This window comes from Perca fluviatilis, chromosome 16, assembly GCF_010015445.1.
Source record: "Perca fluviatilis chromosome 16, GENO_Pfluv_1.0, whole genome shotgun sequence".
NCBI classification, from domain to species: domain Eukaryota; kingdom Metazoa; phylum Chordata; class Actinopteri; order Perciformes; family Percidae; genus Perca; species Perca fluviatilis.
The window spans coordinates 31089559-31101845 of NC_053127.1; the positions used below are offsets into that span (position 1 = coordinate 31089559).

A 12287-nucleotide genomic window follows, 5' to 3' on the forward strand; every position below is an offset into this window, starting at 1 on the left:
TTATATGTGCTAGTTAGATGACACAGTTCATGTTAACAAAAGCACGCTGACTGCTTCAGTTAGAACTATGACAACAATGCTATTCCTGAACATCTAAAGGATGACCCAGTTCTGTGTTCTCCTCCATCTTGCGCTGAATTCATCACAGCTGACACATTTGAATGCCCAGTGTTTGGATTTAGGTTATTCTCTCCGTCTGAATGATTAGGGCAGGTATTGGACAACTCAATGTTAGTCCCTTTATCCATTATATTCAGTGTTGATATTCAAACACAAGTGGGCCGAAATGTGATGACATTAAAGGCACAGTGCACCCAGAATTTAAAAAAATACATATTTTTCTCTCTAACTAGTGCTATTTTATCAATCTAGATTGTTTAGTTGTGAGTTGCCCAGCGTTGGAGATATTAGCTGTAGAGATGTCTGCCTTGTTTTAAATATAATGGAACTAGAAGGCACTCTGCTTGTGGTGCTCAGGCACCATAAAAAATACATTAAAAAAAAAAACTCAACAGCAGTTTGTCTTTTCAGAAATCATGACCTGGTTACTCAAGATGATCCACTAACAGTGGGCAACTCACACCTACATAGAGTGATAAAAACAAATGTAAAAGTTAAAAAATGTAAGCTTTTCAATATCAGCGGCGTGGAGGTTCTACAAGTTTGTGCTGTTGTTATAACAGCTCCCAGAGGCCAAATGATAGTTCTTGACCTAAAATAGTTGAAGTTAAAGAGCAGGATTCGATTTGTGTTTATTTTATTTTATCATTACTAATTTTTTTTTTGGGGGGCATTTTTAGGCCTTTATTGACAGGGCAGCTGAAGAAATGAAAGGGGAGAGAGAGAGGGGAATGACATGCAGCAAAGGACCGCAGGTCAGAGTCGACCCCCGGGCCCTCTGCATTGAGGAGTAAACCTCTGTATATGGGCGCCCGCTCTACCAACTGAGCTATCCGGGAACCCAATCATTACTATTAGTTTTGATTGGTACAGAGCACTGTTGTCACTTTATCAAGTTAAGTCCTACTGTGTGCTGCTGATTGTGTGTGTGTGTGTGTGTGTGTGTGTGTGTGTGTGTGTGTGTGTGTGTGTGTGTGTGTGTGTGTGTGTAAAAGGAGGCTGACACATGAAGATAATGACCTCTTCTGAAGAGTCCATCATTTTTTAATCCTCCTTGTCCTCCTTGGCTACTAGCAACTGTGTGGAGGGGGGGGGGGGGGGGTGGATGCTACAAAAGCAGTGTTGTCATTACTTAGAATTCCTCATGGGGCGACAGAAACTACGCACTACAGCTTCAATATGAAATAAACAATAAATACAGAAAACTGGGTCGTCTACAGACCTGTTGGCTCTGTAGGCAAACTGCAGGGGGTCCAGGCATAGGCACGGGAAGTAGGGGTGCTGGGGGTGCTGCAGCACCCCTTGTTGGTGGCAGCACCCCTTGTTGGCAAACTGCGATCAAGCCCAGATTACCCAATGGGCATAATTATTATGGTGATAATTATCCAATCAGAATAAAAGAAAAGTTGTTTACAAAAAATGAAGTCTCGTGATTGTGTGTTTTATAAGTCAGTATGATGACTGGACAGGTAATGATTGGGAGAAGGCCGCATGCATTGTGTAGATTGGCTAATGGTAAAGGTTTGTGGGCATAGAGCAGGTTGTTTACATCGTACTGATTCAAAATCAGCTTTCTGTCATCAGTCATTCATATTTTTTTTTTATTATTATTATTTTGTATTTGATAGTGACAGTGGATAGACAGGAACGGGGGAGAGAAAGAGAGGGAATGACCTGCAGCAAAGGGCCGCAGGTCGGATTTAAACCCAGGCCGCTGCAAAGGACTCAGCCTACATGGGGCTCACGCTCTTACTGGGGGAGTTAGAGGCCTCCCCAAGTCATTCATCTTTTGACCAGTAGTGATTTGGCATGTGATTTATGTATGCCTATTTGGGGAGGTAGAGTGGTCTGGTCCCCAGCACCCCGCACCCCCTGCTGAAAATGACTTCCTGCGCCTCTGGGTCCAGGAGTGGGTCGGTGAGGGTTTTTGAGGTGAACCAGAACATGGCGCTCAAAAGACTTCATAAGCACAGAGGTCAGGGCGTCGGGTCTGTGGTCACTCAGTCCTGTGACCCTTATCTTAATACAGCATCATGCCCTCTCTTACACCCACTGCTCTCATGTCACTTATATATCATGACTCGGGGTGATATCTAAACTTGAATAGAGTACTTACAGTCTCAGTGTCACCTGATAGCGACTGACATTTATGTGGAATCCAACCGTTACATCATTCCATCAGTTGTGATGGAATGTCTCCTGATTACTAGTGATGTCTATCATGATAACTCCCTGCGTCAAATCTATTTGAACGTTTGGTGTATATTTATATTATTATGGTGTTGAATTATTGAGTTAATCTACATCTCACAAAGCAGCCAATTTGAGTATTTGTTTTCATTCTTTATTTACTATTTATCTTCATAATTGTATTGCATCTTTCGCACTGCAGTTAGACTTTGCTTATTCAATAGTTTTACTTATTGATCACTTTGCTTCTACTGGGTTAAAACCAATGTGTAATACCCATTTTTAAGGATCTATTGCAGAAATTCTTCTTCCAGAATGTCAATTCACAGGAAAGTGTAATCCCACAAACAAAATACCAAGTACACCATGAGGATTTGGTGCAAAAGAAGAATAATAGGCGGAGCCTACACCCAACCAGCTGGAAGAAGTTAATGAATGACATATGTTCCCCAAAGAGCCAAATGGGTTAAATGCAGAGCCTACATACTTTAGCAAATGATGTGTAAGGTTATGGTAAATATTGAGCAACACACCTTTCACAGCTTTCTTGGCTGTAGAATTTAAACTGTGTTTATAGCCTTAATATATAGCCTATAGCCTTGTTCAGTGTCCTTTTCGAATATTAGGACTTTATCTGTGCACTTACGGCTATATAATATGTGACTTAAAATTGATTGAATGTGTTTGTTTATCAATGTTTCCATTGCACTCACATACCATAACAGCATTCATCCATAACTGGAAAAACTGCATGGTCATGGATAGATTGAGCTTTGTAATATCTTCCTAACTTTTTTAATATATATATTTTTTTACAACAATGTGATTATTTAGTTGCTATGGTAGTAGTTATGTATACTACACAAAATAAATATTGAGATATTAAATGGGTTCAACATTTGCAAGTGCAATCCCTTTTGTAGTAGCCTACCTATTCGTAGGCTGTTTTACTCTTGTGAATGTAAACATGTCTATGATAGTTCTTCGGTTAATAAGGTAATAGTGCGTATTTGTGTCAATGATTTTATGGCCATGATCACCACACAAAACAAATTAAACACAAATAACTGGCCAACGTTTATTTTCTAAAAATCTGATCCTCCATGACGTAAATGCAGTTTAGACAGACGTGAGTAATCGATCTCAGAGCTCAGGCAAGGCAGAGCAATGTTTTCATGCCTGCTGACGACCTGCGCTAGTCACTCTGCCATGGCGCCCGTTATGTCACTGATTGAGGAGGGGACATCATAACATCGTGTTTTAATTCGCTTTAGTGAAATATAGCCTGTGCGTTTCGCTACTCCCGGTTTGAATTTAATTACACTTATCTCTGAACCCGCCATGACCGTGGAGCAGAATGTCCTCCAGCAGCATTCTCAAAAGGTAAGCTTACAGAAGCTAACTTTGTGGCAAGCTAACTTTAGCCTAATGCTAGCTAGCTAGCAACTTACTTTTAACGCTCAAAGTACCCGCAGAGATGGCAAACCAGTTTCTTGGCTAGTTAAGTTAACATTAAATAGTCCTTTTATTCGGGTTACGGACTGTTGCTCAGGAACAGTGTGTAAATCGCGAGTACATTTATTAAAGTTAGGCCTAACGTTATCCTATCGTAACGCGTTATTCAACATTTAGCTAGCTAGCGGTTAGACAACGTTAGCTAACGTTACAGTGAAGTTAAACCTTAGAGTTGTTCGTGTTAGTTGGGTTACGTTAACGTTAACTATAGCTTAAAAGTTCATACGCATTAATGTGGAGGATACCTTTCTTTGTAACTTTAGCATGCTGGGATAATTATGTCGTCAGTTGGAATGAACAAGGCCCAGTGACAGTGAAAGATTTAACGTTATGTTAGTGTCAACTTCGTAACGTTAGCTAGTATTTAGCTAGCTAGCTAGAGAGTTAAATCTTTTATTTTCACGGGACGTTTTGCTAAAACCTATCAAGCAACGATACTGTTTTAGTATTGATAAGTGGATACTCTGTGTTTGAGTGTGTTCAAATGTTTCCTAGGTTACGCATCCCATATCTGGTATCTTTGTTTACAAAGCATGACCAGCGGCGAAGGTAGAACCCAGCCTTGATGCTTGGCAGGGATTGAGTAGACAGATAGCAAGCCAAGTGTATAATGGTTCATAACTGAGAAGGCAGATTATTATGTTACATTTGATCATCCCTCTCAGTTTACTAAAGTGCATTTAGGGTCGATTGCGTTGCTTAGGCTTTGAGTTTTAAAAGGATTTAACCTCTGCGACCACCATGCCCAGCGTTGCATATTTCTATCTAATAGATAGAAAGATAGATACTTTATTGATCCCCAAGGGGAAATTCAAGGAGCTCTGGTTAGTTCTGCAACCACTTGACTGATGTTGCTAAAGCTTAGGTTGGACCTTTACTCTGCTAATGTTAGTCCAAATGTAAATAAATAATAGTTTTGCATAAGAGTGATGTAATCATATCTGATGGGTCTGAAGCCCAGGCAAAAATAAATACTTAACCTTTCCGTTGATGACTCAAACTTAAAAGTAGCCTTGTAACACACACCTTATTATGCAGTCTGACCTTTTCAGGGGCTGAAATGAAACCATGATTAACAACAATGTCAGCAAAGGCAGGCTAAACATTGTCTTATACTGGATTGAGCCATTATAGTACAATAAATAAGTATGCATCTTCTTTTTCTAAGCTTTTATACTAAATCCTTTTTTGCATATAATGGTCTACGTACAAAGCTGTCCAGGTCGGATTTGTTTTGACAATGTGTGAGTGTGTGGTGGAATTTAGTTATAGTCCTTTTAGTTATAGTCATAGAGCTGGGTGTGGTGCAGGTTTTCATGTAGTGGCCTGTACTGTGTGAGTGTGCGTGCGTGTGCGTGCATGCATGCACGCACATATCTGAGTAACTGCTCTTGGGGTTGACTTGGCTCAAATCGGTCACAGGTGTGACTTTCCTCACACTTCAGTTACCCTGCTGTGCCAACACACTGGTATCAATTTGCTGGGAAAAAAAAAAAAAAAAAACTTTTTTTTTTTTTTTTTTTTTTGTATTAAAAAAAAAAAAAAAAAAAAAAAATTTTTTTAAAAAAAAAAAAAAAAATTAGTTTTTTTTTTTTTTGAGTTTTAAATAGAAAAAAAAAATTTTAAAGTGTAAGATCTTTAGAATGTTTGATAGATAGACGAATATAATAGCACTGATTGATCGAATTAATAATAATTCACTCATGGATTTACGCAATAGTAATGTTCTGCCTGTATTCCTCTCTTGCCTTATTTGCAGCAACCAACAGCGATGCTTTTTGCTGTAATGTCTTTTTGTATTCTTCATAGGTGGAAGGCACATGATCTGTCCATCTAGTGCGGTAGAAGAGTCAAATGATGCTCTAAACGCCCCCCTTTTATGAGAACGTGCACAGAGTTGAAGAAGAAATCCAGGGTTAACAGAGCAAGTTGATAACCACCGTTGTGGTATCCATCAGGGCTGCACATCAGAAAAATATGTGATATGCGAGAACGTTGAATATCACGATAACGATATTAATTGCGATAAACAAATATTAAAGTGTATTAAGTTCTCAATTTCTGCTGTTTTCAGTATTCTTCTTAAATTCAACAAATTCTTGAATTTAAAACAAACAAAAGAAAATAATTTCCAACATTCTGTTAGCCTGGCTGACACCAGACCCTTCTCAGGTGTAACTGAGAGTGGGTCTGGGAAGGTTCATTGACAGTTGATTCCCATTTTCACCAACGGATGCCGCTCAAATGCCTCTGGGTGCATTGGATAGTCCTTCAACCAATCAGACCAACGATCTGGGTGACGCTTTTCACATCCAATATCCAACAAAAAAAAATGTCTTTTTGGTGTTGTCCCTCCACGCCCTACCTTTTCCTTGCAGGTGTTGCATATTGCAAACTTGTTATCTTCTGCACACACGCTGAAGAATTTCCAAACAGCTGACATGTTGCAGGTTCATTCACGAGGTTCCCTACATGTGGGAGAATAGCGCGGACACGCGCTTCACACCACGAGCGTATACGAGCAACACACGGAGGAAAAGTTGAGAGAAAGGGGAAAAAAAGAGACTGTGCTGTCGCGTGCGTGTGTGCGTGCTTCCTTGAGAACTGTAACTGGTATAACTTCTGTTGTCAGTTAATTGTAGCGTTGACCGGCATGAAATCGGCATATGTCAGACTGACCTGCCGGTCACCGGTCATGGCTGAGCACGTGAAGTGCGGCCTCGGTAGCCATCGTGTTGAATGTAAACAAAAAGCTGCTCGCCGTCGCTGCACTATCGTCGTCGCGTAAAGCCCGCCTCAACAGTTGTGATTGGTGTAAAGCCCGCCTCAGCGGTTGTGATTGGTTCCTCGATTTTGGGGACATTGGGTTTGAATGGGCTCTTCACCAGACTGGCTAGCTGTTCAAACAGCTTAGCTTGTTGAATATTAATGATAACTGGCAGAAATCGAGCTGAGTCTTCCTGCAGGCTTTCTATACCACACTAGAATGGCTTGAAACAAGGTAACCAAGGCATTTTTCCACAAAAAATGTTAGAGTTCATGGTTGAACTTCAGACATTACCACAAAGTAATGAAATACGTGTTGGCAGGGCACCTTTTTAAAAACAAAACAAAAAAAACCGATATATTGTGCAGCCCCTGTACCCATTTTCTCTGAATAAGGCTTCAGACTTTGTCTAGCCAGTTAAAGCGTGATTTATGGTCGTGCGGAGGCTCCACGCAGAGTTTTCGGCGTAGCGTACGTAAGTGGCCTGAAGTTTAGACTTCTGCGTATCTCTTTAAGAGAATAGTAGGACCTGTGTGCGCGTGTGTGGTTTGCACATTGCTTTGTGTTCACTGTGTGTGACTATTAAATTTCTAATCGATAGGGCTGGGTATCGCCAATGATTTCACCAATTGATCCGATTCACAAGGTCCCGATTCGGTTAAATTTCCGACTCAATATCGATTTAGGTTAGGGAAATTTCGGTTGCAATACCAATTTTGCTTAAATATAAAAAGAGACTCTCCGACAACTTAAAGCTGTACATTGTACAAGCAAGAAGCAACCCTTACATATATATATTTTTGAATGCACCAGGTTAGTGTTTACATTAAGAATTGACCCCAAAAATTGGGTCCACATATGCCTCTTCGTAACCATGGTGAAAAGGCATATATTAGAAGATCAGTTTCAGTATTATATTAATCCATATCAAATCACTCAAACAAAGACCGATTTTAATCGGTGAATCGATTATCACCCAGCCATAATAATGAAGTAATCTACAGTATATATTTGATATTGTGGCACTGCGCATACAATTTGAGACTCATTTATTTCCAAGGCACACAACAATCTAAAAATACTTGCAGTGCACAATGTTTTGGGTGCATGCATGACTGACGGCTCTGTATTTCTTTCATTTATTTAACCTTGCCGTGCCAGGGGAAAGGCTTACACAATCCTCATTTGTGATCAACAGTTTTTCTCCCTAAAAACAAAGTCCTCCCCAATTAGATTCTTGCCTACCTGAAATAGAGTACAGTTCACTCTCTAGTGTGCTTCTCTAGAGTGCTTGATGCTATTATGCACGTGGGGTTGTTGATTACTGTCTTTACATCTAAACTATAAAACATGATATTATATAAACTCTTGACATTCAAGGGCACAGCACAAAACATGGATGAAAGCTTGGCTTATTTGTTTGGTGGTGCTGCTTTATAATATGTCACTTTCCCATGCATGGCTGGTTTCCATTGCCTTTTGTGTAGTAGCTGTAGCAAGTCCATTAAAAGTGCAAGAAAAAAATGTTTAGTGGGAAAACAACCTATAGCAACTGTTCCTCAACCAAAGAAGACCCCTTTGAACGGACACTGTTGGCTGCTGCAGCTGTGACGTTCCAGTCAGTGTTCCTCTGTTTTAATGCCTTGCACGCTGACACTAAGTGCATCCCCCCATTATTTATAGTGAGTTTATTCAAGCCTTGCATTGCAGGGTAAATGTGTGTTGTAAAACCATGCAGTCCAGCTGGGTTTGACATGAGTATGTCATTACACTTCTGTGACCTCATTAATAGGGAAGAGAATTGACAGGTCCAATTAAATCAAACTATGTCCTATACAATTAATATATATCTATCCAGTAGGGCTGCACAATATATACTTTTTTCATCCAGTAGGGCTGCACAATATATACTTTTTTCATCCTCATCACAATATCAACTTGCGCAATAAACACATCGCGAAAGGCTGCGACATATCGCAAAAGACACTCCGATATCTTTTGTGTTAGTTGAAAGAAAATATCAGCAGAAAACTGCACTTTAAAATTTAACTGTCACTCTTATTTAGCGTTGCCATTTTTATATTCAATTCAACGCTCAATCTGTTCAATTAGAATAATTATTACTTTAATTTGTTTCAAATCCAACAAGCAACGTGTTGTATTTTAGCAGAATACTGAAAGCAGCAGAAATGCAGAACTTAGTACATTTTAATATCTGTTTATTTATCGCAAGTAATATCGTTATCGCGATGTTTAACGTTGTCATCGCATATTTTCCTCACATCGTGCAGCACTGTTATCCAGATCACTGCGGCGTAGAGCCGGCATACTTTTTTAGTTTATCCGGGCTAGGAAAAAGAATTGCTTAGGCCTCGGAGGGCTAATGGCTCGTTTTAATGGAGCTGATACTGATGCTTGATACTGGTCTGACTTCCTGGAGTCTATTTTTTGGAGGGCTAAGCAGCAGGTTGCCTTCTTTTTTTCCTCTCTGCTTTAATCTCTGGATGGTGTTGAGCTAGTGACAAGTCAAATATTGCTTTTATAGAACTATATGCTTATGCCATGACTATGGATGTTTATGTTCACTGTAATTAATGTTCAGTTAAACACTGTTAATCAATCAAGAATATATAAATATCAACCGACATTATTTGTGCACCCCCGCAATATTGTCTTCCATATGTATAACTGTTTAGGGCAGCTGAAACTCACAGTATGGTCAACTGCACTGTGCATAGCATGAGTAAAAAGCCTGTGATGAATGTCACTATGTAAACTCTCACCAGTTTTAAATATTCCAAATAATTACACATACATTCCTTGATTTAAAAAAAGATAGATAATCATAATAAACCTTCCCCTGTAGCCTTAGATAGAGATATGGCTCTTACTCCACCTTTTTGTTTTCTTTTCATTCACCTGGCCGTCACTATAGGTGTGTAATAGCCTTATGAGTAGCTCCATTATTGATTGAGTTGAAATGTTGGCTTCACTCTTACAGCTGTGGCTCCTTGGCATTGTCATGTCTCCATGATGCCCTGCTCTGAACTGCCTTGTATCCTCCTCTCTTCTCTTCTTTTCCCTTCGATAGCACCAGCAGACGCTACTAAACCAGCTGAGGGAGGTCACGGGCACCACAGACGTTCAGCTGCTTCAGCAGGCGCTGCAGGTACTCTGTGAAACGCATGCATCGCACACACACCCACACACGTTCGGATATTAGCTATTGCAGAAACAGTTTGCAGAAACTCTGTTTACAAGCTGTCTTCACATACTCATCCAAACACTACCACACAGCAAAAACAGCCACTCCGCTCTCACAGAAGCATCACCACATATTCCTTTTAAGACCCATTTCATGTCAAAGACAGGTGAGATGCTTTTCTACCTCAAACCCACATTTGACCCGTTCATATGAAACTGCTGGTCCATGTTAATCTCTGGGCGTCGCAGAGAGTGTATACGTAGTTCCACACAAGTCCCTGCTAAACCATACACTTAGGCCGGTTACACGCTGGCTGCGTGGCGTGAGCGTGGCGTGTCACGCAGGGAGTGTGTAAGCTCTAACCTGTTAACATGGGAGCCGAAATAAAAACGGACATGCCACGCAGCTGACACGCTCGCGCCACACATCCAGTGTGTAACCGGCCTTACACGGTTTTACATTAGATAAGCACACACTTTGGCAATCTTGCCATCTTCCTTTTTTTAGTTGTACTTCTTCTAGTTCAGTTGTATTCCTCAACTATTGTTAGTATGAGTTCTCCTAAACAGCAGCCACATTTTTCAGGTCTCACCAAGAAACTTAAGGTTGGAAAATATATGAAAGTTTGAGCTGAGACAGGGTTCAAGTTCTAGTCAAGTGTTCCTGCAAATAATTTCCCCGTGTTTATACTGAACTGACATATGGCTCTACACACACATTGTTGCTGCAGGTGAGCAATGGAGACTTGGCCGAGGCTGTGGCGTTTCTGACGGAGAAGAACGCCAAGGTTCCTCAGCAAGATGAGACGACCTACTACCAGACGTCCCAGGTGGCCAGCGACAAATACATCAGCGTGGGAAGCCAGGCAGACACAAGTGAGCAGCGTACTTAAACTTTTTGGCAAGGAAGTTTGAGACCTCACAGGGATGATTAGAAGAAAAAAACATATAAGCTCGGTTTACAGTTTCATAACTTCTATATAAGATTTCTGTCTTTTAAATTGTAATTAACAATAAACCATGTTTTAGCTTTGTCGATATGGATTATTGTATACTGTGATAACACAAATCACCATATGTAATAAACAGTAGTTCCCCTATAGGGCTGAACGATTTTGGGGGGAAAAGAAATCTAATTGCGATTTTCTTTTTTTTTCTTCTTCAGTTTAGCTAAATTTCAGTATTCACTGTTTAACAGATAAAACATGTCATGGAGCATTATAACATGAGACACCACCAAACACAGAACATTTATCACAACAGCTAAAGTTCTGAACTATTTCAATAAAAACATATTAGTACTTTCCTGTAAAGTGAAATGTCTGCTCTGCCTCAGTTCAACAGCAGCATCTCCATATGGCACCTTCTACCATCATGTTTAATAAAGTCATAAAAATAAATGAAACGTCCACTGAAGATAGGACGTTTCTGTAAACAATCTGTGATATGTAACATTATTCCAGCATTTATCTTATGAAAAAACAGTAAATATTATGATGAAAAGAGGAGTAAAACATGTTGAACCAAATGTTACACCAAACATTCAACTAAATATTGCACATTGGATTAATGGCGGTCTTCACGATTAGCTAATCGCATTCTTTCAAATCTCGATTTTGATTTGAAAGAAAATGTGAAAAACTAGAGGGTTTTCAGTACTTCCCTCAGCTGTCGGAGTATAAACCAAGGTAAAATGGGCGTTCATGCAAATCAAATTACAGCTTGTGCGTGTTTTCTTTAATGCAGATGTGATTGACCTGACGGGGGATGATAAAGATGACCTGCAGAGGGCTATCGCCCTCAGCCTGGAGGAGTCCAACCGGGCGTTCAGGGAGACAGGCATCACTGATGAGGAGCAGGCCATTAGCCGGTGGGCTCAGCAGCATTACTCACTAATAAGAAATGTGCCTAGAAATTTTGGAATCAACATCTGACCATACCGGCAGGAAAAATAAAAACACAAGACCCCTATTGTAATCAGGGATGTCCCGAGCCGATTCTAAGCATCGGTATTGGGGCCGATCCAAGCATATTTTAATGGATCATATTGGGTAGAGATACAGCTGATCAAAATCAGATGCTTTCCTTCCTGAACTCTGCTGTGTTTTGTCCACCTCGACCTGCTAGTGTTGCAGCGCTGCTCTCCTTAGTGACAGCCGGGCTCAACTCTGCTAACTAGTCGCTCCACATGCGAGTACAAATTTGAGTCTATAAATGTGAAAAATGATTGGTTTGCACCAGTGATTGACTGTGCTCCGTCACCTGTTAAAATGACAAACGTCGCTGGTGGCAGATCATATCAGCTGTCACTAATTAACATTAATTCTGCGAGTAACTTGATGGCAGGCCAGCATTTGGCTGTTGTCGGGTTTATGTGCTCTCTGGGACCCGTATCTGTTCTATGCCAGATCTGTACTCAAGATTGTTTATGAGGTAAGAGAAGCATCACTCTGTAACACCATGTGGACAGAGTGTTCTACAGTCCCAACAA

General features: G+C 40.4%; 1 protein-coding gene across 9 annotated transcripts in view; it reads left to right on the top strand.

Annotated features, from left to right (window-relative positions):
* The first annotated feature begins 3460 nt into the window (after window positions 1-3460).
* The window catches only part of usp25 (ubiquitin specific peptidase 25), a 39749-nt gene continuing 30922 nt past the window's right edge, over window positions 3461-12287 (top strand). For 6 of the 9 annotated variants that reach the window (XM_039777264.1, XM_039777268.1, XM_039777269.1 and 3 more), the window contains exons 1-4: window positions 3462-3693; window positions 9684-9761; window positions 10528-10672; window positions 11543-11666. In XM_039777264.1, the coding sequence (XP_039633198.1) occupies window positions 3652-3693; window positions 9684-9761; window positions 10528-10672; window positions 11543-11666 (389 nt within the window). In that variant the 5' untranslated portion in view covers window positions 3462-3651. Of the gene's footprint in view, window positions 3694-9683; window positions 9762-10527; window positions 10673-11542; window positions 11667-12287 lie in introns of all 9 variants that reach the window. The other 3 variants (XM_039777265.1, XM_039777267.1, XM_039777272.1) reach the window with 2 other exon arrangements.